A 27,179-nucleotide genomic window follows, 5' to 3' on the forward strand; every position below is an offset into this window, starting at 1 on the left:
ATGGTCCAAGTGGCCCTGGAACCTGAGAAGTTGCTGGTAGAAAAGGCCCACGTGTCAGTCCTGCTGGGAGCACCCAAAAAGGAGACAAAACGGGCCCCATTCTTAAGCAACTGTGAAGACCAAGATGAAGGCCACAGCTTGAACCAGGGGCAGACTGGTAAACAAGTCTACGGAGCCTGACGCTCATTCCACCGAGAGGACGACCTGCCTCAGAGCGGCCAGGCTGCAGGAATGTGTGCTGCCTGTCCTAGGGGGAGGAGTTCCCATGTTAAAAAGCTAGTTACAGAGGCGTCTTCTTTAGGCCTCATTCCTATCTATGTCTCAGGCCCACCTCTTTATTCTCTTTCCTCATTCATATTCTCACGTACTCTCTTCTCCCTCCTGTTGTTCTGGTAGCCACTCAACATGAGGCAAGATACTAAGAGTCCAGTCTGGGCTCAAAGAGGAGCAAACCTGAACCTCTAGCCCACACCCCATCTTATGATACTTGGCACACAGCCAGCCGTGACCCCGAACTCACAGATACTGCAGGGACCAGAGAGGAAAGAAGGGTGATTGGCAGGGCAAGGTTTGTAAATGTGAGGCATCTTTCTCAAATACCATTTGGGCATGTACACCAAGGACACAGAAGCCAGGTTGTGGGGCTCCCCCCGGCTAAGACCGAGACAATTTGAGCACCAAAAAATTCAGTACAGTGATGAATCATAAACCGCTGAAAAATGGGAAGTGGTACGTCCGCACAGATAACAAATAAATAAATAAATGGTGGGGTTCTTGTTTACAATAGAATGCCAAGTGCCAACTGTTAAGTACCAAAGTTGGAAAATTATTTTGCAACCATCAAAGACTGGCTCAGGAAAAAAATCATCCATAATGCTAAAAATAGGGGGAAATTTTGACATACAGCAACATATTTGCATGGTCTTCAATTATATTCCATAGATTTTTTTTTTTTTTTTTTGCTTTGCAATTAATAAGAAAAGTAACTATGCAGTAGATAAATAAAACAACACTCTTCCAAGATGATGAAAGTTAACGTCACCAGTCAGAACACTTAGACATGTGTCCTCCCAGACTGGATACCCTGAAAAGGATACATTTCTGATGTATTATTTTTCCTTCCCAGAATTTATAATATAAACTGAATCACGAGGAAATATCAAAATGGTGAATGTTCTATTCAATAACAGAACGATACTCTTCAACATCGTAAAAGACAAAGGCCATGTAAAACTCCCGGATTAAAGGAGACCCCAAAAATCCAATTACATGTTAGTCTAGCATTTTTGTACTTCACCCTCTGGGAGAACTCAGGCCTGGAGTTAATAATAGGGTTTATCACTCCTTATATGAATAATCTATAGGTGGAAAATCAGAAGTTTTTAGAAAATTCACAGACCTCTTACACAACCTAGCTGAGTCCTGCAAAATAAACAAAACCAGCGCTGTCCTTGAAGATGAGCCTGCCGATCGGCCAGAATCCTATTTGGCCTCTGGGCTTTGCTTTTTAACTAATATTTTTTCTCTTTCTCAATTGTGAATTCACAGCATTCTGAACACAGCTCTTACTCTGTGGCAAAAAGGGATTGATTCTTACATTACAGAAAGATTTACGGTATAGAAGTGGATTTATACTTATTCTACCTTGGTTGCTGGGTCTTTAATCTCCTTTCCAACTGAACTTTCAAAAATGTAATACGTTAGGAGATGTACAGTACACATAATAAAAATAACTTCCTTCACTGAGCTGGCTGCAGCTGACTTTAATCTGAGGCTCTAGTTCATTTATAAATTAAAAATACATCAGATACTATTACTTCTTCCACTTTATATAATCGACATTATTTATCTCGATTGTGGTTATTAAACATACTTAGAAACTGATCTATTTTCACATCACCCTCCCTTACCCACTCACCCCCTCCACACCCCCCACCCCCACACACAGAGCCTAAAGCTGGAAGGAACCACAAAAAAAAAATCAAGCAGACCCCTCCCCTGCCTTTGGACAGCAAGTCATCAGGAGCCTTGCTTCATAGATGAGAGGCAATCACGGCCCAGGGGCTGACTTAAGTCCACGCAGGTAGGTAATGATAGAGGTGGGGGGTGGTGGTTAGGATGTCCAGTAGCTCAGAGAAGTGTTCTCTCTGCTCTTTTAAAACAAACGCAGAGCATTTCTAAATTATTGCACTTTATGGTCTAGCTCTTTAGCTCGTCTTGCAAATCACTAAAATGGTTTGATTCATTACACTTAATTTCCCACTATTTGAACAGTCCCAAGGCTCTCCCCCATGATAACAGAAAGAAAGGTTTGTGAATTTTGTGCCGAAATAACAGCAGAGTCACAGTGACAAAGGGCCACTGAAACGGAGACAGTGCTTTAGTATGATGTGTTAGTTATACTGACTGGTGGTAGATCTGCAAGAGATGCATTCATGTTAGACAATGTGGATAAAAAAAACAACCCTTCTCATGGCTCCAGCCTCCCCAAGCACGGAAGAGGCTACATTTAGACAGCACAGTATCTTTGGAAAAGAACGTCTGGCTTGGAATCCAAGATGGAAACTGAGATCTGCTTGAGCACATGAGGAAATGAGAAGAGTGATAAAAAGCTACTGTCATAAACATATTACACCTTTTAGGTAGTGAGAAATTCATTTAATAAATTGATTGAAGCCTGAAATCTAATTAAATCTAAAAGAGGTAGCAACCTGAAATGCTAATGAGTTCACGCTCAAACTGTATACACGGAAGCTCTGCCATGCCTGCCTTTAATAATGCATCACCTAAAGTATTTTCTGTATTCATTATAGCAGTGCGGCAACGTGACGTGAATGATTTCCCTACTGCACTTCAGATACAAACATCTTCACGCAGGCAATCTGTTTAGCCACATTCCCCTGCCCAGTCGAGGTGGACGAGATGTGGTTCTCCGGGGCTGGGATCGTGGTTGTAAAAAGGAAAGGTGAAACTTAGTTAGGAAATATGTATCTTTTATTCAGAAAAACAATGGAGTATTCTTCCATCTAATTACTGCCACCCTATGTTTAAAATAATTGGAATGTGCAAGACTAGAAATGCAGAGTGCCAAATTGCTTTATAGAAACTAAAGCTTTAATTAGTTCAATTTCACGTGGAAGCACACCTTCAGACACCCTCAGACAGGCTCCTGCAGCATCAGGTACTGCAACCCTATGGCTCTTCTCTCCTCCAGATGCTTCAAAATGGCAGCTAAGTTCCAAGAGCTCTGCTCCATTTGTGACCTGGGAGTGATTTAGGGACAAGGAGGTACAGGAAAGTTCCTTTAAGTGGTGAACACCCAGGCTTGGCTCTGGATTACTGTCAACGCCCTCTTAACTGGTTTATTGCTTCTGCCTTGACACAGTGCAGTGTCACTTCTCAGCTTAAACCTCTTTCCACATCTCCCCATCTAAGATTCAAAAAAAAAAAAGATGCACAATGGCTTACAAAGTCCTCTCCCACCTCCGTTTCCTCCATATTCCATGACAGCCTCACTGGCCTCCTCGCTATTCCGTGAGCACTTCAGGCATGCCTCTGGCCCTTTGCACAGGCTGCACCTTCTTCCTGGAGCACATCTCCAGAAACCTACATGACTCACCTGCTCTCTTCCAAGCGTTCATCAAACATCACCTTCTCAGTGAGGCCTACCACTGGCAGTCAATCCTCTTCATTCACAGTTTCTGTATTTGCAAATTCACCTATTCACTAAAATTTATTTGTAACCCCAAAATCCATACTGAAGGCATTTTTGTAGTCATTCATAGACAAGCTCAGCACGGTAGCAAATTTGAGCCACTGACATGCTGAGCTCAAACTAGGCACACTCCACCTTCTTGCTTCAGCTCTTACTGTAAACAAGTGTCCTTTTTGCCATCTATTTAGTGCCACTTTTTTTCACATTTTTATGCCTTTATTGGTGATGTCACTGTTTAAAATGGCCCCCAAGCACAGGGCTGAACTGCTGTCCAGTTCTCCTAAGCACAAGAAGGCTGCAATGTGCTTTATGGAGAAAACACGAGTGTTGGATAAGTTTTGTTCAGGGACAAGTTACAGTGCTGTTGGCCATGACGTCAACGTTAATGAATCAACAATATGTAGTAAAGGTGACCTTAAGCAGAAACACACATAAAACAAAGTTACATATTGACCAGTGGATGAAAAGGTTGTGACCAAAGGCTGGTAGGAACCTAACTCTGTATTTCCCCTAGAAGCAATGGTTTTTAGTCGTCACTAATTCAGTGCTTGCAGAAATGTCATTGATTGTATACTGCAACCCTTCCCCAGAACTCCAAATCCCTCTTCTCCTGCTCTATTTTTTCCACAGCATTTATTATGTCCCAACACAAGATATTATTTTCTTATTTATTATGTTTATTATCTGTCTCCCAGCTTAAGAGCAAACTCCAGGAGAGCGTGAGCTTTTGCTTATTTTTGGACTGCTCACAACCATATCCCCAGCACCTAGCTCAGCTGCTGGCACAGAATGGGGACTCGGCAAATGTTTGTTCCATCAATGAATGAATGAACAGAGGGATGGAGAGTCGGAGCTCCCCTGAAGCAGTGGTCTGGACGAGTGCCTTCCCAGAGGATAAACACACGAGTGTATCCAGAAAAACAAAGGACTAAGGTGGGGATTGTGGCCTGGAGAGGGACCATCAGGAAGGAGTCAGAGAAACATTCCACAGTCTGCTGAGCCCAAAGGGAGGTGGAGGCTACAAGGGGCAGAGCGCGTTTACCTGCAGGCTCTGAAGCTGAACCCAGGTAGACAGTTACCAGGGTTCCAGAGGCAGACAGTACACATGGGAGGTGCAGGCCACCACAGGGCCCAGTGTGCAATGACTCCAAATAGAAATGCGGGTACCAAGAGCCATATTTCATTAATCCTTGATAAATAAAATCCCTGATGGTGCAACCCCCTGGAATAAGCTCATAGAGCTGTCCACGTAAAAAGCAGCTTTGTCACAGCTCAGCAGCTGCGGGTCAGAGTGTCTGCCCTGGCGGCCTTTGACTGGGGGACTCGAGTTTGACTCCTCAGCCTGCAGTCTGCCCACGGGGTCTGCAGTACAGAGGTCAGGTCCCACCCAACCCTTGACCACGCCAGCCACACAGGTCACATTTTAGTTGACAGTGATTGCATCAAAGGCAAATATTAGTAAATGATCTTGTTAGTAACTTTAGGAAAATTACATCTGCTGTCTAATGGGACATGAAACAGAATACACAACCTACGAAACCAGTCCTTCGGATTTCCCTATGGTTCAACCTCTTCGGAGTGAGTGACCACACGACTCTCTGGAGGAAATACACCGTATCTCGGATACATCACATTTCTCTCTATTGTAGAATGAGAAATCCTAGGGGACCTAAGATCTTAGTTGTCAATTTTTGCAATAAAACCACAGACTGCAAGAAGGTACTTAATCCCAACTGCAACAAAAATATAAGTAGTCTGGGAAATATATTGCTGTGACAATTACTACAGCCAATTAAGTCAGCTGCCAACTAGATAAGTAATATTATATGCAGATTTACATTTTGATGACAACGCGTCATAATGAGATTTGGGCCACTGCCACCCCCAAGGCTCTGCACATCCATTTCCCTTAGTCTCCTAATAAATGCTGCTCCCTATGACCAGCTGAACTAGAATAATACAGAATCAACTAGAATAATACAGCAAACAATGTCGCCTGACTGCCTCTCACTCACGCACTCATTGCAACCCAGGTAGCACCTGTAGGATACACATAATGTATGTTTTAATTAACTTCTTAGAAAATCCTCTATACATTGCAGCTAGCAACATTTCCCAGAAATGTAATGCCTCTTTGAACCTGTCATCTCTATTTCAACAGTGAGGCTATGTCCCTGGCATTGCTTTCCAGAAGTCTGGTAGGTCAGGTCTCCCATGTAAACAGTCTCGCAGAGACCTACATCCCTCCCTGCAATGGGATGGGCGGGGGTGGCGATCCCCCACGATCCTGGGAAGGTGGTCTGCAGGACTCAGCCAGCAGCCGGGACAGGTTGAGCATCCCTTGCTGGGTGGCAGAGTCCCTCATCCGTGGGCTTCTTACACACGAGAAGCAATTCTAGGGGAACAGAGGGAGGAGGGCAGGGAAGCAGAAGTCGCACAGAGAAAAACAAGCTGCAGGGCAAATGCATCCTGCGGACAACAAATGGGGCTGCTCATTTTTTCTAATTTTTGTGGCTGTACAATAGTGGCCCCCATTTGGTGTGAGTGTCTCTAAGTTTGGCTTCCCTAGTTCCTTAACTCTTCCATCAAAGAGCTGCCCTCCAGTGCCCTCTCCCTGCCTTGGAGCTGGTCAGGGTCATCTTCCCCCATCTCTTTAGCCCTTTTGTGGTCCCATCCCCTGGGAAAGTCAGGAGAGCTCCCATTCAGGGGCCTGGAGCCTGTGACCCATGTGAATGTAAGATACCGAAAATTCAAACACACTTCCAGTTACTCATGGCCATGACCCAGGTAGTCTACAGAGCCATGTGTGTCAGGGACAAGGAAGCCGGAGAAGTCAGCTAGCCCAATGCCTCTCAAACTTTAATGTGCATCTAATGTTCCTAGGAGACCTCGTCAAAAAGCAGATTCCGATTCTGTAGGTCTTGGGTGGGACCCAAGATCCTATGTTTCTAACAAGCTCCCAGGAGTAGCTGATGTGGCTTTCCTCATACCATCTTGGGACAGCAATGAGCTGATGCCAGGCTCTTGCTAAACCCAGACACATTGGCTGCATTAAAGCAAAATACTAGATACAAAATAAGGAAGGTATGACAGTCCCTGGCCCGTAAAAGCCCAGTGGTGTTTTGCCTGATAGGAGAAGGGTCCAGAGTGAGCCCTGCAGTGCTAGAAAACCCAGCACCAACGTCACAGAGGTGTGAGAGAGCCACACGGGCTGGACTGAGGAGCAAGCACTTGTTCTGTACCACTGCCACGTGAGGTGAATAAGAAGAATGTGGAAGGGCAGATTGGAGCCAGGCTTGTACACCATGCTAAAGAATAAGACATCATTTCCAAGCATGACAACTAAAGAATCCATCGTAAATTTTACCCTGCGGGTTAACTACAGCTTACAGTTGTAACAGAAGACAAAGTGTTCATTTTGTTCGGTAGGTGAGCAGTTGCACGGTAGCAGAGAATGTTGCTAGTATGCCAAGAGAAAAGCCTTTGAATGCCTGTGCAGACAGGTGGATTGGAATGAAGATGGCAGGTGGGCCTGCAGTGGCCAACACAAAGCAACAGTGCCTGCAGCTACAGTAGTCTGCAATCTCAGGGCTAACAAAACAGAAGACACTAAATACTTCTGCCTTTCTTCTTGATGTAACAAGAGGAGGAAACGTATCCACCCACAGTGCTACTGAATGTACAAAAATCATCACGTACTTATCTATCAGCAAATGCATTTATGCATCAAAACCTTTCTCACTAAGATTAGAATTTAAATGCAGTTACCACTTACTAGCTACATGACCTGGGACATATTACTTAGTGCCTCTGATTCTCGTTGATGATGATAATATCTAAATCATTACTTAACAATACTGTTACACAATAATAAATAAGCTAATTATAACAGGACTTTTTTAAAAAACACTAAAACAATGCATTTTGTTCTCAGCAATCCCTGGTTGCTAATGGTTGTCTGGCTACTCACAAATTCAGAATCAAATATAACTGAGTCAAACCTTCCAGTATTTTCCTTTATATTACAGGAAGAATACCCTGCTCTACCTATAAGGTCTAGGCCACAAGACTTCCTTCCCTAGAGAACAAGAATACGTATTTCATAGGAGAAGGTAGAAAGAGGAAATAGAAAGCCTGTCCCATAGATGAACCACGGGAAGGGATAGAAAGAGAAGGAAGAGAATGAAATTATTCAGACCCATGTTCTAGCTTCCCCTCCCCTCAGCTCACCCCATGGCATCCTGAAAGGGAAGTCGATCCTACAGGTGGAGGTATAAACCCGAGCAGAGAGGCTCTGGCTTTCCTTGCCTGTTAGGACTCCAATGCACCGTCTTGCAGCATGCACTCTACAGCAAGGAAGCACAATCATATCTAAATAATTGTAGTCAGGCAGAGTGAAGGAGGGGGCCTCACTGGCACTGCTGAGCCCCCTTCAGAAAGCTGTGGCAAGAAAAGCCCTAGATGTTTCTGCATGAAAGGGAGTGAGCGAGGTGAAGATCAGAAAACCAGACTAAAATCATAAAACCATGACAAATGGCAAGGTGAGCCCACCACCAAGTACACAGGCATGCCAGGGCCCGGCTGGGACTCCACAGGGTCTGCCTAGTTAATAAGAACTGGGGTGAGGCCAAGTCAGGGAGAGAGGATGCCTGGGCCCTAGCCAAGCATGCTCTCTAGGCTCCCTTTGTTGGATCCACTGTTATCCACTGCACCCAATGAAGACAAACTCTTTCTTGGATGCTAATGCTGAGTCTTTCAACACACGAAAGATGGAAACATTCACATTTTAAAGAAACACAAAACCTACAACGCATGCTGCCAGAGGATGGGCCCAGAAAGTCTCAGGTCAACACAGGAAATAGAGACTCTAGCAAAAAATGACATTTTATCATCACCATAAATGCAATTAGGATGGCACCTTCACTGGAAGTAAGTTAGACTCATACTTAATCTGTAATCCAATTTTTCTTCATCTCTTCTTCAAGGAAGTGGGCAGAGCGGGAGGATCACTTGTTCTTTCACTCAGCAAATACACTGCTGAGCACCTACTATGTACCAGGCCCCATGCTAGGTGGCAGGGATTCTATGGTGAGTAGTTCTTTGAGATGCTAAAGAAAACCTGATTTAGTAGCTTGTAGATCCCCAAGTTAGGAATTCCTGCCCTATATAAAAATAAACGTCAGATGGAGTGTAGAAGGACTTTCTCAGCTTATGAACAATGGCAGAAACTCTACAGGAAAAGAATGAGAGGCTTGATTGCATTCAAATGTGAAATTCATCCATCGAAAATTTCTGTAAACAGCTAAGAGAAATGGCAGGTTGCACTTGGAATCTGATCCTCAGAACTGAGGTGGGGCAAAAGCAACACTCTTCTGGGGACAGGAGGTCTGAATCAGAAACGAGAGCCAGAAGCAGAAAGACTGGCAGATGGGGCATTTCTCCTTCCTCCCCGGCAAGACCTGACCCAGCCTGGCTGAGATAAGGAAACAGAGAAGAACAGGAGAACAGTCATCAAGGTGGCTGCAGGGATGGGGACACAGGAGGAAACACTGGCAGGAGAAATTAAGTCAAATTAAGTCTATGTGGGACCACGTGAAGCCCCCCTCCCTCCATCGGGGCAGCAGTTTCTGGATTGCTGTTTGTAACACAAGGGATGGAGCCCAAGAACAGAGGTAGGGTGTGAGTGTTGCCATGGAAAGTACAAGCGTGCTTCATACGTGCCGATCCACGAGGCAGGTATGATGCCATCTCCACTTTACGGAGAAGGAAACTAAGGGAGGTCACCAGCTAATAAATAGTGAGGCCAGGATTCAAACCTCGCAGTCTGGCCCAGATCTGTGCTCTCAAACGCCACGCTCCGGTGACTGGTGACCAGCGCCCTCCGCTTGAAGGTGCCTGGTGTTCCAAGCAGCAGATTGCTTCTTACGCTAAAAGCCATCAGTCAAAGAGCTTATAGGTAAGTGAGAGAACTAAAAATAATAGTAATGATAATAATCTCCCACACGGGGAGAAGACGGAGAGAAGGACACACAGTCTCTGAAGCAAAAATAAACCCAGGAAGCAAAACATGACGGTGGGCCACAAAATCTTCCTCCACTTTTGGTAGCCCTTCTCCACTTTGATCCACGGACATCTACATTTGGAGGGAAAGGTAAGGGGATTTTAAAATATGAACGTTAGGAGAAGAAAGGTTTGTTTTCCGAGTCTGTTGAGATGGGACCACGAGAGAGGAGGGTTGACTGAGAGAGGTACGCGGAGAAGTGAGGTGACACAAACGGACCCTGTTGCAAAGCCGCGCTAATGAACCGAACTCTGCTGGTTCATGCAGAGGGAGAGTCACGCTGGGACAGATTTGGGGGACCCCCATGCTTCCACTTTGAAATCCACGTCGTCCACATATTGTTACCCACCCCTGCCACCTTCCACCACCTCCCTCCACCACCCACCCTTATCGGGACTTTCTTTTCCAGGAAATTAAAAAACACATGGTGTAAATTTTACTCTCGTGTCTGTAATGATTATTAGGTAATATTTTGGTGCCTGGGTTTGAATCCTGGCTAGCTCTGTCTTCAGTGCTTCAGTATATGATTTTACTGAACCCTCGCAACCACCCAGGGAGGCAAATACTACGATTAGCACTATTTTAATACCTCAGAAACTGAGGAGTAGGGAGGTTGGTGGGGGTGGGGTACTTCAGCACCAGGAGGCTGGCAGCCATCTCCACTCAGTGTGGCTGGGATTAACAGAAAGATAGAAGCGGAAAGGAATGCAGGTGTCACCTAGTGACAAGGTTCTGCTCCTGGTCGTTCACCCAGCAGATAGGGAAACCGAGACAAAAGCGACATGGCCAAGGCCCCTCTCCTCTGAGGGCAGAGCCCGTGACTCTCCCACCACGGTCTCTGCATCTGAATCACCACACCTCAGGCGTGGAGCTGGACCGCAGCCTGTCCTCGGACAGTCCCGTCGCCGCTCCCTGCTTCCCCTCAGCACGCAGCTGTCAGCACCTCTGGCTCTGTTAGATTTTCAAGCCAAAAAAAAAAAAAAAAAAAAAGTACTAAGAAGCTACCACTTCCTGAGGACTTGCTATATGCCAGACTCAATCAATCCTCACGTCATCCCTATGAGGCAAGTACTATCGCTATTCTCACTTTAGAGATGAAAAGATTGGCCCAGGGAACTTAAATTATTTGCCCAAAGCCATATTGTTAGTATGTAGCAAGCTCTATAGTCACTAGACTGCCTCCAAAAAAAAAGTGCACTTTTATTAACAGCATCTATTCTACCTTTCCTTCTTTATATTCACCCTATTCCTGCTCTCTGCCCAGCAATGCTGGTACACATGGTATACATTTCACCAACTCCATGTCTGCCACCCTGCCCTGCAACTGGAGGTTAAACATAACTCAAAAGTAGGACTGATGCACAGGCAGCAGCCCGTGGAGCTGGTTCATCACCTACCACACGTCTGGACCACTTTCCACCTAGGGCCCTAAATTCTTCTACTGACTGAACAGCCCATGCAATCAATGCCCCACCAAAAGAAGAGTCCTCCAGTTCCTCTCCACTCCCAGCCTGAAAATATCCCCATACATTAAGGTCTAGCAGCTACCAACAGCACCCCAGATCCCTCTGGGATAAGCAGTGATGCACGAGTTTGCCTGTGTAGACCTGAGAGCATCGTAATTCAAGAAATGCAGAGAGTTAAGCTGCGCAAGATTCCTCAGATAACTGAAACTGACTCATAACTCACCCCAGCTACCATGGGAAATGCTATCACTTTGCACGCTTTGCTTCCATAGCTGGAAATCAAATGTCAGATTAGGATCAGATGTCTAATTTGGAACCTCAGACATGCAATGTCATCTTTAATGACTCCTGGCAAAAGATGCTCATTCCAGATCTCAGCTCATCTTAATTAAAACATGAAACTTAAAAATTAAGCAGAAAATTCTCCATTTCTCAGGTCCATAAGACCACAGAAAAGTCATGCAAGTGGGAATACACACGCTTCTTAGGGTCTTGTTATGCCTGCAAATATTTAAGCAGAAATTATATGAAAAAAGAGCTAGGAGAGAAACAAAATAAACAAATCCGTCAGGTCCTAAAGTTTCAGGTTTGAGCCATCTGGGTGAATAGCAATTTTTCATGGTCAATTTGAGCTATCATGTCGAGGAATATTATCTCTCTGGTAATGGCCAATGTCATCTGTTCTATGATGTTGAGCTCAGATGCCTCTGACACAGCAGGCTGCTGGCTTCGAGTCTTCTCTCAGTGCTAAGTGGGCTGAAAGGTGGAGCAATCCGCCAGCACAGTGTAGGTATGTAGGCGCCATTCAAACAGTAGGCTAAAAATTCATTTCTCATCATTAATTCTGAAACCCATCCAGTATAGATTTTCTTGAAGTTTGGGTAACCATCAAACGATCTCCAGATATTGTTTTTAAATCGATTCCCTCCACTTCCCATCCACCCTGCCCTTCGTGTCACCATGTGAATGGCTGTCATGGCCAGCACAGGAACACGTGTCACCAGCTCTCATATCTGCTCATCACTAAATTCCTCTGAGACCTAAGTCCAGGAAAAGGGAGCCATTCCCTTCCCGAAGCAGTACCTCAACAGATGGTCCAGAAAAACTCAGGTAAAGTTAGCGGTTAGTAGAAATTACAAATTCAAAACTCTTTTTCCCCTTAACAAGCATTCTTAAGGAGGAAAGTTAGAGCACGGGGATGAGAACCAGTATCAGGGTTACGCTACCAGACACTGAACAAGAAATATGGTAAGCCTCCATCTGAAAACAGTGCAAAATACTAAGCTCTAATTTTTATTCTTTTTTAAAATAAAAACCACTTCTGAGCCATAGCTTGTATAGTGTAGGCTCAGGGAAAGTTAATCTCTCTTCCTAAATTCAACTACTAAGTATGGAATGGCCATCAGGTACAAAGACTCCAGGGTTTCTAAGTAGAATTGGAAAACTGGAAACGCCTTTAAAAAACTTAAAGGGAATAAAAACGTGGAGGCAAGACCTATACCCAAGGCATGCTGAAGCAGCTGGGATAGGAGTCTAAGTCACTCCGATAATAATATTTCATCACATGCCCTCAGAAACACCCCTTTTTAGAACCATGTCACCCCAAGAGGCCACCCCAGAGCCTCCTCCTCAGAGTAACTTTTTACAATTACTCTCTTGCCCACATTTGTCCTAAAACTTTAACTGAGAGGGAGGAGAAACTGTTTCAACAGCCTGGGCTTTAAATCATTTGAGTCTAATTCTAATCAAGAAAACAACAAAGGTCTTGGCAAACATGGTCTCTCCACCTCTGGGGTTTATATAGAACTGAGGGTCTTTCTTGGAGAAAAAAATAAATTAAGCAACTAAAATAAATGACAGTAAGAAATCACTCGGAGGGTGTGATATACTCAACTGTCTGAACTGTCTCTTGTGACAATCAATGGATTGGTATTTGTGGATAAGAAGCCAGGAGCCGGCATGGCTGCCCGGAAGTCATGATTTTTTATTATGCCAGCCAATGCTGGAGAAGCCTTTTAGGAGAACATACTTCCCAAGAAATGCATTAGTACAAGCACTCACACCGAGTACGCAGAGGAAGCATGCTGGGCTCACACCAGACACTTGTGACACGTTCCCACAACATGCTGGGTCCCAACCCACTGACTTAGTAAATTCCTTTCATGAGTAAGTCAAAAGTTAACAGAGCCTTCCAACCAGGCTTACCCTTTGAATAAAAACACATTGCCTGGCTTTCTATTTAGAGAGAGCCCCTTTATCATCATTTCCCAATCTTGCCATTAAAACGGGGCAAACTTGTGATATTTGATGAATTAAGGGCAAATCAAAGCAATTACTTGACATTCCTTGCAATAACCATACGAAATTTCTAATCCCAAGCAGCAAACTGGACCCAACATAAAATGTGTTTAAAAAGGCTTAGAGAAATTCAGCATCTGTAATAAGTTAGCATGTTACACCAGGACATTGACTGCTACCCGCCTGTGTGAATAGCAAGGTTAGACAAGGCAGTAGGTATTCACTGAGCTCCTCCCCTACCTATATCTTTGAGGTTTCTGCCTGCAGACACGAAATAAAAGAGCGAATGAGACACATGAACAAATCAGTATGGCAACTCTGAACAGGGCCAGAACTAGGGAGAGGCACACAGGGCACCTAGAGGGCAAAGTTTAGGCAGGCACTGACTCCCACGGCTGTGACAGTGCCAACCCTGAGGTTCTCACGTGAGGTCTGCAATTGCAGCAGCAATTCTGTCACACGTTACACCCTGGAAGGGATAAGAAAAACACAGCAGCAAGCAAGTGCATCTGGAAAACATCAATCAGAAACGGCAGGGGGCTAAGGGAACAAAGATTCCAGACTAACCACAAGTTTATGGGGGGAAAAATCAAGAATAGTAAGAAAATTCAGAAAAAAAAAAACATCTGTCTATCCATGTCCACTGAGTATAGGAATAATGTGAGGTTTAAAGCTAACATTTGTAAACATCTACTATGTACCAGCTGCTCTAAATGCATTAGGTGATTTAATCCTCAAAACAACTTTTGGAGATAGGTATTATCATTACTATTACTGTTTAAAAGAAAATGGAAACGTAGAAAAATTTAGTAAATTGACCCAGATCTGAGAACTAGTGAACAGCAACACTCATCTATGCTATTATCCTGAGTCTTATTTTTCTTAACAGTCCCACTTTTACAGGTGTCATTTTCAAGAAAAAGAGAAATCAATAAAATAATCAATATATAGTAGCATGTCCCTGAGTTGGCAAGAAACCACTTCAAACATAGCTCAGTGTACTGATACACAGACTTAGAGAGAAACTTTCCTATCTTACCTACATAGCTCAATAATAATTGAGGGAGGCCCAAAAAGCACCGATTGTCATTTTGTTATTGTCAGATGAAGAAATCAAAGTGCCAAATGTGGCTCGGATGAGGGGCAGGCAGAGGACAGTGGCCTGAACTCTTCAAAGTGGGCCCAGCCCTGGCTGCTCCCACCGGATGCCCCTGGAGGACGTTACCAAACCGAGCGACTGACCTCCACATCCCGGTGAAACTGCACATGGTGCTCACGCAGCGGGGCAGGGGCGGCGGCCTGAGTCCGTCCAGGCGCATGAGCAGCGCGGGGACGCCGAAGAGCACCAGGTACTTGACGTAGAAAAAGAGCACCTGCGCCAGCGCCAGTCCTCCTGGAAGGCAAAGGGGCCGGTCAGACACGGATGAGAGGCAGAGCAGCCTCCTCGGAGAGACCAACCCCCCGGGGGGCTGTGCCACCTCCCGCTCCTCCAGCCGCCCCTTTCTCCCTCCAACCCAAACATTTTAACACAGTAACGGCCATGTGAGTTGTATTTGACTCACACTAGTTTTGAGCCTGGGGCCTTGTGAAGCCCATGTAACTCACACATCTCTTTACCATGGGAGCCACATGAACTGTTTTTCAAGTTGCACATAATATACCCACAGAAAATAAGAAATAACAACTTTTTCATTAAATGAGAAAGGATTATTTTGTTTTTGAAGTTTTTATTGTGTTTTTGTAATAAAACACCATGGCCCCAAGAAGTTTTTTTTTCTTGTGTGGCAGTCAGTGTGTTAAAAAAGTATCCCATGTTGGTTTTAAGCAATGAAATTTTGGGATTCACAAATACTGAACTCTCATGATTATGCCAGGCAACTTAGCACTCTTCACTGCCCTCTTAGCTGTCATGCTTTTACAAAGACTAGGAAAGGGAATGCCCAAAAAACATATATTGCATTAAAAAAATACTATTAGAAAAGGAAAATCCTTCCCAAATCCTTTCACAACCTACATGAGTCCACACCCACTAGGCTAGCTAGAATCAAAAAGTCAGAACAACAAGTGTTTGGTGAAGATATGGAAAAACTGGAACCATCATACACAGCTGCTGAGAATGTAAAAGTGGAGAACAGTTTGGAAAACAGCCTGGTAGCTCCTCCAACGATTCAACAGTTACCATGCAACTCAGCAATTCCACTTCCAGGTAGATAGCCAAAAGAAATGAAAACACGGTCACACAAAAACTTGTACCCTAATGTTCATAGCACCATTATTCACAATAGCCAAAAGGTAGAAACAACTTAAATGTCCATCAACAGATGACTGGATAAACAAATCATACTATATACAGACGATGGAATATTACTCAGCCATGACAGGGGCTCTAAATGGTCCCAAGTGAACTACCAGACTCTGGTCAGAAAAACTCTGGAGCTAGAGATGGCAGGACACACAGAAGGATGACTGATTAAGGGCATGATGCCTCTGAGCAGAATATGATCAGCCCGAAGACCTGAAGGTGTCAAAGGACCTACGGAAGGCTGTGCGTGGTTAAGGCCAACCCGAGTCCAGCTCTCACGTCTAGGAAACATCACAGACTTCCGTTCCCTGTGAACAGGAGCCAGATCAGGGAGAATGGGTTGCTTTGTGTCTCAGGTACTGTCTTTATTTTTGACACTATTCTTGTACAATTGTCATATCCAAGGTATATGAACTAAAATCTATAGCTGAGTCTACATTGTTATGAGTCCCCATTTGCACAAAATCTTCACCATTTGTTAGTACTTTCACATAGAACTAGGCTAACAAAAGGATTGATTTTGTGTACATATTTAATATAACCCTATAGCTAAATTTAATTGAAGGTAAAGTAATTGGGTTTTTTTTTTTAACTCCTCTACAGAGGGAAAGCACAAGAAGCCACACATTTATTAATATGCAACAAGCATTCTACCTGTTACTGAGTATTTCTTAAGGATTAAGATACAAAAAGGCTTTAACAGATTCTTTTCCCCTGAAATTTTAATAACTGGTTTGCAAGCTTATAGGAAAAAGACAATGATTTTTAAAGCATTATAATGGTAATTTCTGCATTTTTTAAAAATTGTGTTTGCATCTGTGGGTTTAACTAGTTTGCTGTCTTGCTGTTGATTTTCATCATCCCTATGAGAGATGCATGGCTCATTCTTGACCTAAAAATTAGTCTTTCCCCTGTAAGATCTGGTCTAAGGTTTCAGGGTTGACCCTCAAGACTTTGCGACATTCTCTCAGGAATATAGTAGGCAAGGTGGCAACATAGGAATATAAATGACTTTAATCTGAAAGTTATTTGACATATATAAATTGAACTAACTTGCATCATGGTCAAAAATATAACATTTTACTATTTTTCAATACTTTAAAAATGTTGCTAGGTTTGTATTCAAAAGATTCTTTAATCAGCAAGAGTTATGATAGATTTTATCTAACCTCACCCTTTCCCCCAAAAAAGCCATACATGAGTTCATGTATTACACTCTCCCTTGACATTCATTCATTCAACAAGCAACTTGGGTTAAAAGAAAAATATACCATTCTTATCTAAGACATTACCTGTATACCAGTTACCTGGGCACAATGAGGTAGGTAAGAATCAGCAAAGATCACAGTAGTCTGAGGGACAGCAGGTACGCATGGGAGATGGAGGCAGGGAATAGCTGGTGTTTTAAATAACCGTACTGCGACTTGCTACCCTTTATGATGCCCCATCAAGCAGGCATCTCTTCCACTGTGCAAGCATGCACCATGAAATTATCTTCACACCACACAGAGTATCTGTAATTGCACAGTCAAGTTCCACAGTAGTAAATCCCAGAGTAGCTTTGGGTTCACACTGCATTAATTTTAAGTAACCTCGGGATTCTAATCCAAGGAGAGAATTTATAAAAATTAATGGTTTTCTACTGTATCCTAACAAACCTTAGAATGTTTAATGCCTCAAATGGATGGAGAAAGAAAAATATTAGGCTAGGTGATATATGTGTGTGTCCCCAGTTTTCAAAACAAGTATCAAATGCCGAATGTCTCATCCCCTTCCCCTCATGTGATGCTGTAGTATGAGGAAAAGCAAATGGATGACTGTTAGCATTTCATTACCATTTAGATAGGTGCACAGACATTATTTCAACAACAGCTGGTACTTAAATGCTGAGTTAAAAACCCCTCTGACTACTTACAGTTAGGAGACAGGTTTCTAAACTCCAACCAGTGAACAGTTAAGGCATTCAAAATGGACTCTAATGTACATTCCATGAAGCTTTATTATATCTTTACCAGGTAAGAACTTACTTTCAATCGTTTTCACCTTTTCGCCTCCTCACTCACTCTCAAATCCCTTGCCAAAGTTCTCTTTCCTCCCCATAAACTCATAGACCTGGATTTACCAAGGAGAAATACCTATCAATAATGAATGCAAGAAATATGATCTTTTTGAGTTCTTTTAAGGAAAAACCGTAAGTCACTGTCTTTGCATCCCTTAATCCGAGGCTCTATCAAGTTGTGGTAGAGTTCTAGTCGGCCACATTTTGTCTTCTTATAAGATTCTGGAGTTCAAAAGAAAATGAGAGTTCTTATCTTTTAGAGAGATGACTGAAATACTTATGGATAATGGTAAGATGTCTGATATTTGCTTTAAAACAATATGCGGGAGAATACAGATGAAAGAAAAGTGGTCATGATTTGATAAGAATTGAACCTGGGTGACGAATACATAGGAGTTAATTCTGTATTTATGCTTTTAATTTTAGAAAATATAGTTTTCTAAAAGGGGAGGCAGTAAGAGCCCCCATCTGAACCCTGAATTTTAGCCAGCATGTGCAACTTCTTCCTCACCCACCAACTGAATGCATGTGCAGGGGATGATGAGCAAAATGGACCTGTCTCAGCAAAATTCCACCTCCTTGCTCACCCTTTGTGCATAGAAAGTATGAAAAATGGTAAAATGGAGAGGTAAATTATAGGAAGAAGAAAGCAGAGAATGCCAAGGGGCAGAATAATGAACTAGCTTGTATTCCAGTCCTTGGATTGTTGGGAATTAGCAGCCTATGAACAATGTCTTCCTAGGAAGATGCCTTGCCACGATCTTCAGAATTATGACAATGTTTCTGAAACGTATCTGGTCCCAAGAACCATCTGGGATGCTGTTAATCATAGAGATTCCTAGCCTCTCCTTGAGAGATTCTGATTCAGTAGGTCTGAGCCAAAGCCCCAAAATCTACATATAAAACAAGCACTGGAAAATTATGATCCGTCAAGCTTGAGACATCTGAGTTAAAAGGATCCACACCCTGCTCCCTTTTCCCCACTTTCAAAGAGACATATCCAAGTGTAAATAGCAGTTTTCTTGGGAAAGATGAGATTATCTTTTTGTTGTTCACTTATATTTTCTGATTTTCATGTAGAGCAAAGAAAAAAGTCACCTCTCTTGCTCAATCTGTTTGTTACATGGCAGAATTTCAAAGATAATGTTCCAAATTCATTCTGACATTCACCACTGAGTTATCCAAAAAGAGAACATGCAGGGAATTTCAAAGGAAAATCTTGTGCCACAGGATTGACCTTTAATTGTATTGGGTAGAGGCTGTTATAATTTTGACAAGCACAACTGAAGTGTGGAGAGCCAATGCTCTGCTCGCTTGAGAGGGAAGATCAGTGGTCCCCCAGACCCAATCTAATGCTCTGTTAGAGAAACCAAGCCCCGAGCCTCTCCGCAGAATTGTGCTGAAACAAATACCTTCACAAATAGAGCCACAAACAACTTTCAGCAGAACTTAACACCACTCTATTCCATAACATAAGGGGTAGCATAAGAGAAAAAAATGAAAGTCATTGCCAGTTATCAAAGCCCCCCCCCCAAGAGTAAACCCTCAGGTAATGTTCAGATCAGCTAGCATCGCAGGGGAAAAAAGTCAAGTAACCAGGCCGTGTATACATTTTATCTTTGCATTTATTTAATCCATAGATTCACTATAAAATATTCCCCCTGCTCTTGTCATAGTCCTTAGGGTATGTGAAAATGATTAAAAATGTACCAATTATAAAAGATGACATTTTTAAAGATCCTTCAGAATAGGGAAGTTATATTCTGAACATCTCTTCACAGAAGAAACGTTTAGAAAAGCAGGATGTGTCCAAGGCCCCAGAGATCTATGTGGATCTTCCACGTTTTCCCAGCTGGCATCATCCTCGCCAATAGCTTTTTTCTTTTTTTGGAAATAGGATCTCACTCTGTTGCCCAGGCTACAGGCTACAGTGTAGTGGCATCATCATAGCTCACTGCAACCTCATACTCCTGGGCTCAAGGGATTCTCTCACCATGGTCTCCCAAAGTGCTAGGCTTACAGGCGTGAGCCACTGTGCCCACCAATAGCTTTAATGGCAATATTCTCACTACTGAGTCCCCAATGTGTATCACTAACACCAGTGTTTCTCCTAAATCACAGAACTGTAGATGCAACCTCCCCCAGACATCCCCAGTTTATCTCTGTATCCACAGCCCCCACACGGTATCTGGCACCCAACATGTGCCTAATAAAGTCTTGGAGAGTAGATGAGTAGAACTTTATGGAGACTTAACAAAACTTTGTTGAACTGATTTGAATTAAATGACTTTTCATTGATCATTACTTTTTCATTGATCACAGTTAGGATTTGAGGAAACTCATCCCAATCATTCAGCCCATCTAGCCTTCCTTAATATGCCCAGTGTCACAAAACTGGTGACGCTTCAGGTCTAGAACACTGAATTTCTGTCTCCTAATCAAAAGTAGCTCATTATAGTAGTGCAGAGGGCAGAGGGAGGCGTCATCTAAACCTGAGGGCTCAGGAGAGGTAGCCCAGAAGTGAGGTTTTGAAGGAGGAGTTAGCTAGATAAAGGAAACCTTAAGCAACAGCATGAACAAGGCACAAAGACACGGAACAGCCCAGGACAGCTGGGGGGCAGCATGTGCAGCAATGGCGATACAACATCAGTGATGGGAAAGGCATGATCAGAAAGGGTCACGCAAGTCAGCTAAGAAGCACAACTTTACAGTGAAAGACATGAGAAATCAGGTAAGTGATATGATTTTTTGTGTGTGTTTTAGAAAGATCAGCCTGAAAAAAAGAAAAAAAAGCAAGAAAGAAATGGGCGATGGGTTTTGCTCCTAAGGGGAGAAAGGCCAAAAAGGGAGTGGACAGAGAAGACAGGAGCATGGCCAGAAGCCAGAGTCTGAGTTTCAGATTGGAGGGGGTGGGGGGTTGGTCAATCTTTAAGTTGTGGGTGTAACTGTCTCCAAAACCTTTATTAAAGTCCTCTAACACAAATGTCTCCTCTGAACCGATTTTTGTGTGTGGTTGTATGTGTGTGTACCGTGAATGGTGTGTGTACACAAATTGAGAAAAATAGCCAGATGCCTTGTGATACTCAGAGTGATGCACAGTAGAGACGGCAACACGATCTCTAAACAGAACTAATTCTATAGAAGCAAGAGACGAGAGACAAGAGGCAGAAGTGACCCAGAATTGGACATCCTAGGAGAACACTGGGCTCTGCTCAGGCCAGGGAACCGAGTGTCAGGCCCATCTTACCTAGAAATTAAGGGGCAAGGAGACCCTCACTGCCAAAATCCAGTGACAATCTGACCTAAGAGGCTACATAAAAACACGTTCTACATAAAATCAGAAAACTAGAGTAAATGGAGAATTGTTTTTTCATTTCATGGGAGAATTTAATGAAAAGAGCTTAAAGTAAAAAGACTCTGGGACATCACGGAAGCTGGGGTGAGAATGGCTACTTTGGTAGACTCCCTCTCTCGGCCCCTCCCTCCCCTCCCCTCACTTCAGTACTTTGTAAATTGCCCAGGAGAGGCTCAATATTGGACTAATAAAATTTTGTCTAATTTGAATTGCTCAAATGACTGCTATCTTTTACTGCCACCTCCTGGCCCTTTCTAGTATGTCTACCCTGAACTACCGATAACCACCCCCTTACACAGACTCAGACAGACATACACACACACACACACACACACGCACACATAGAGTATCAATTATTACATTCAAGATTCTCCAACTAGGCCGGGCGCGGTGGCTCACGCCTGTAATCCTAGCACTCTGGGAGGCCAAGGCAGGTGGATCGCTTGAGGTCAGGAGTTCGAGATCAGCCTGAACAAGAGCGAGACCCCGTCTCTACTAAAAATAAAAAGAAATTATCTGGCCAACTAAAAATATATATAGAAAAAAAATTAGCCGAGCATAGTGGCACATGCCTGTAGTCCAAGCTACTCGGGAGGCTGAGGCAGGAGAATCGCTTGAGCCCAGGAGTGTGAGGTTGCTGTGCGCTAGGCTGACGCCACAGCACTCCAGCCCAGGCAACAGATCTTGTACATCTACAATCACAGTTATTCTTCTCAACCACCATATAGAGTTCTTTGGGTAAGCACTGATTCTTATCTTACAGATAAGGACACTGTGATTCAGTGTTTTTCCCAGGTCATAGAATTACCAAATACAGGGTTAAGAATAAAACTCAGATCTTCAGACCCCCCCCCCCCCCCCCCGAGCCCATGGAGGACACCTGCTCTTAACAGCAAACAAGAAGAGGCTCTGCCTGACCGACAGCACTTTTCATACATTCAGCAAATATTCTCAGAGTGTCAATCATTAGCTATCTACTGCCACAGCACTGGGGACACAATGGTGGACAAGGCCATTCCTACGTCCATGGCACACGGTGGCGGGAGGCAGACAACCAGGAGAATTGCAGACAGTGGCGAGCCCCGCGCAGAGAATAAGACAGGGTGATATAAAAAACTGGTTGGCTATTTCCGTGTGAGTCACCAGGGAAAGCTTCTTTGAGGAAATGACATTTAGCAGAGATGGAATGACAAGAGAAAGTCACACCATGGTGAAGAAGAAGTGCATTCTAACCTGAAGGAGCAGCTAACGAACGCCCTGTGCTTGCCACATCTGAAGATGAGCGAGGAGTCCGGTGTGCTGGAGCGTAGAGGGAAGGGAGGGATGAGACCCATCACAGAGCTGTTAAGGAGGATCGGTCTGGCTTTAGCCTAAGCACAGTGGAAAGCCATCACGCTACTACAGAAACATGCTGCTTTCCCACAAGGTCACACCCGTTCAGAACAAGTTCTATACCCAAGAACCCCAAAGTCCTAATTGGCCCATGTTCCTAGCACACAATGATTCAAGTCTTTATTAATATTAAATTCTTCCCATAAACAGGGCGAAGTATTTGAAAAGACTAAACCCAATTTATCTTGCAAGGAGAAAGGTTTGTCCCATCTGAAAACACACATTTTTAAGTGGTAGCTTCATAGCCTCAACATTCGGGCACGATGAGTTCCAGAAAGCTCTGCAAGGCTCCCGCGAGGCCCTGGTTGTCTGTTAGCAGAGCTCAGTTCAGACAGGCTGGGGAGACAGCCAAGCACCACGCATTGCCCACCTGACAGGGACACCTCCCACGGGCCAGGCCCCTCCTGCACGTCTCATGGTTCCCTGCTCAGCCTGCACCTAACTGCAGCTTCTCCAGACTCAAAGCCTTCACCGTCCTACAGCAAAAGGGAGGTTCAAGAGCACCCCAAGCAGGGAGCAGGAAAGGAGAATCAGGAAGACAGAGAAAGGCAGGGGAAGTGGGAGGAGATGTACAGCCTTCTAAATAGAAATGCCTGTCCTAGCAATGCCAGATTACTTGACTAAGGGAAGTGACTTCTAAGGGACAAAGCTAGCCCCTTGCTTTATTTTTCTTCAGTCTGTGGCATTTTCCAACAGCATCTACTCTAATTTATGTTCTTAGTTGCAAAAACACTAAGAATTTTAAATTTCTCACAGTGGTGTCTCACAATTAACCCCACGTATCTATTTTTAAATGTTTCTGTTTCTTAGCAGATGGTTATCTGTGCTCTGTGAATCAGTCTCATTCTTTACTCATCCACTCAATAGATATTTATGTGCCAGATACTGTCCTTGTTGCGGCTGACACTGCCATTTGCCTACCCAATATCCACCTGCCCTTTCTTCCTAACGGAATCTTGATTTTGCTCAGGGAACAATGTACCCACTTAAAAATACTCTGCCTTCCCAGAAGTCTCTGCACCTAGGAGTGGCCGTGACCCCGATTTTGCCAGTGAGAATGTACAAGTACCTACAGGCTTCTGAGAAAACTGTTGGTCCAATGAAAGAAAAAGAATTTGAAACACAGCCTTTTTGTCTTCCTATTTTTCCCTTCCAGGAACACATTTATGATGCAGAAAGGTGAAGAAGCCATTTTGAGACCACAGCTACAAAGGGGGAGTGCAGCCTCCCTGGGGCACCTCAGTCAACAAAAAGAACTCTGCTCCTACCAGTAACAGCCTGACTCTCAGAAACAAATGGCCAAGGCTTACCAGTCATTGAATATCTGAAAGACAGAGACATGAACCCCAGGAGGAAAGAAGAAACTGGAGAAAGGAGTGATCTGAAGAGAAGGAACCCTCCCTCCAGAAGGCCGGAAATGAGAGAAGACACTGTGATCCGTGACAATGGAGGCTATAAAAGACCAACATTCGGAGGATAAGAGAGCTCTTGAAAATTAAAACTAGGAAAGTTAATATGTTTAAAATATATTAATAGGCAGTTTGGAAGAAAAAGCTGCAAAAATAGCCCTGAAAACAGCAAAAGGCCCCAAAAAGAAGGAAAATGGGAGACAAAGTGTTAGAAAATTAGAGGACCCGTCCAAGAAGTCCAATGACTGAAGGCATCAGAAAGAGAACTCAAGCAGAAAAAAAAAAGAGGGAATTATGAGCAAAATATTCGAAAATATTATACAGAATTAAAGTAGTTTCATTTTTGAAAAAGGCTCCGAGTATCCAGTACAATGGACGAAAATAGCCCCAAACCTTTACCAAGATATATCATTATGAAATTAACTTTTAACGCATTCGATTGTCTGCATAAATCATCCAGCGTTGGTTTCTGCTACATTCAAGGAAGAAACTGGTTCAGAAACCGCTATCAGGCACCCGCACGCATCACACACTCTGGAAAACCTAGGGAATCTAAATTTGGTTATCTGGATTCTTTAGAAGTTAAGGAATGAAAATCCGGCTACTAACAAAGAGTGAGACTCTGGAAGGTATGTAATGGTTAAACTGTCAATCAAATCATTGCCTGGGGTCACCCGGAAAGCAGCAGCCACTCCAAACAAGACTCTGGGTGACCAAGGGGACAATTCCACAGAACACTGTTCCAAACACTATGATACGCTGCCCAGATCTCCCTTCAGGAATGCAGGGCTCATTGTCCCAGCCGATGGGATGTGACCAGTAGAAACCCCCCAGCTGTTAGGCTCCTCTGGGGTTTGCTTCTGCTCAGGAAAGCTGCCTGGTCCAAGGTCACATACCTTTCTGAGGCAGCCTGCAGCCCATGACTGACTGACCGGGGGTACAATGGCTTATCCCTCCTCCCTCTCCTTGGGCCAGCCCTGAAGGATCATCCCACCCAAAGAACCTCCCACAGGATCAACTGAAGCTCCCGTGAAGATGGCATCACAGTTCACCTCTCCCTCTGTCTTCCTTCCATCCCTTTCTTTCCACAGAGGTTAATCGCAAGAGAACTCCCCCAAACAGCTGCAAGCTATCCTCCCTGGGCAACCAGCCTGCGGCTACTAAGGGCATGAAGTCTTTCATGTCAAGAAATATGCTGTAGGCTGTTTGCTTCCAACTGCCAGGGAGAGGTTAAAGAATGAGAAGAAGAAGAAAATGACAGGCTTAAATTGTTAAATTCTCAGCTCATGAACTGAAACCCAGGGACCTTTTATGACTCTGCTAAAACAATCTCTTCTCTCTTGCAGTCGTAAGGCTCAGTAAGCAAGAAAAAAGAAAAAGAACCCCAAAAGTTTGATCCTTAGGCTTATTAAATTACACTGTCAGCTGAATTCTCACCCTTGCAAGACATCTATAGATGTGGGTACCAATCTACAGAGAGTAGAACTTCTAAAAAATAAAATGGGGATTTATTATGGTTCAGAAAAGCCTCAGTCCCCAAGCCTCAGGGAACACCCCTTTGCCATCAGAAGCAGCCCCTCTGTCCCTGTGTAGTAAGGCTGACCTGGCCTTGCCTCAAGATCCATGTAATGAGGTCGCTTGAAGGAATTACTTTGTAAGAAAAGGCAATTCTCTTCATCCTTCCTGCTCACTACTGTCTAGAAATGGACCCCAATGTGCCCCCAAGGGGCCTATTACAAGGCTTTACTCCAAAAGAACTGGAAGGTTCTGTTATTGCACGTTAACAAAAATATACCCAATATGTGTGGGAATGAATTCTGAGGATTCTAGGAGTACAAACGGAACTTAGGGGATGTTGTTGGGTGTCTCCTAGTATTACAGTGTCGATGGTTAGTTAGAGGAAGACAACAGCAGCCAAACATACATAGGCCTTGCAAGGCTTGGTCCTCTCAGAAATAGAAATTTAGATCACACCACTGAGGTAAGAACCCCAAATAGCAAAAGTACTGACTGAAAGCAAAAGGAACACGGAAGGATGGGAAATTGAAGGGAAAAATCAAACCCCAGATCAGGCATAGAAATTAGCTTGCTATGTATCAAAATATGACATTCTCCATGGAAACAGACAACCCTAAAATTTATATGGAACCAGAAAAGACTCCAAATAGCCAAAGCAATCCTGAGCAAAAAGGACAAAGCTGGAGGTATCACACTACTTCACTTCAAAATACACTACAAAGTTATAGCCACCAGATTAACATGGTATTGGCATAAAAGCAGACACACAGACCAACAGAACAGAGAACTCATATGTAAATCTACACATTTACAGCCAACTCATTTTCAACAACGATGCCAAGAACGTACCAACAGGGAAAGCGCACTCTCTTTGATAAATGGTGCTGGGGAAACTAGATAATCATATGCAGAAGAATGAAATTAGACCTTTGTCTCTCACCATATGTAAAAATCAACGCAAAATGGATTAAATGCTTAAATCTAAGACCTGAAACTATGAAACTGCTAAAAGAAAATGTTGGGGAAATGCTCCAAAACATTGGTCTGGGTAAAGATTTTTTGTGTAAGCCCTCAAAAGCACAAGTAACAAAAGCAAAAATAGATAAACGGATGGCATCAAACTAAAAAGCTTCTCCACAGCAAAGGAAACAATCAACAAAGAGACAACACACAAGACAGGAGACAATATTTGCAAACTATCCAACTGCCAAGGGATTAATAACCAGAATATATAAGGAGCTCAAACTCAATAGCAAAAAAAAATTAAATAATCCAATTTTTTGAATGGGCAAAAGATCTGAACAGACATTTCCTCAAAAGACAACACACAAATGGCCAACAAGTATATGAAAAAATGCTCAATTTCAGAGAAATACAAATCAAAACCAAAATGAGGTATCATCTCACCCAACTAGAATGGCTTTTATGAAAAAGGGAATAACAGATGCTGGCAAGGATGTGGAGAAAGGGAAACCCTCGTATAATGTTGGTGGGAATGTAAATTAGTGTAACCACTACAGAGAACAGTATGGAGGTTCCTCAACAAAACTGAAAATAGAACTACCATATGATCCAGCAATCCTACTACTGGATATGTATCCAAA

At 43.5% G+C, this 27,179-nt stretch overlaps 1 protein-coding gene across 1 annotated transcript in view; it reads right to left on the bottom strand.

The window, feature by feature from the left end:
• Nucleotides 1–27,179, bottom strand: part of HHAT (hedgehog acyltransferase) — a 247,495-nt gene that overhangs the window by 140,126 nt on the left and 80,190 nt on the right. Inside the window, exon 8 of the mRNA XM_069459447.1 lies at nt 14,783–14,933. Coding sequence (XP_069315548.1) covers nt 14,783–14,933 — 151 coding nt within the window. The remainder of the gene's footprint in view (nt 1–14,782; nt 14,934–27,179) is intronic.

The sequence above is a fragment of the Eulemur rufifrons genome, chromosome 27, assembly GCF_041146395.1.
Source record: "Eulemur rufifrons isolate Redbay chromosome 27, OSU_ERuf_1, whole genome shotgun sequence".
Classification (NCBI taxonomy): Eukaryota; Metazoa; Chordata; class Mammalia; order Primates; family Lemuridae; genus Eulemur; species Eulemur rufifrons.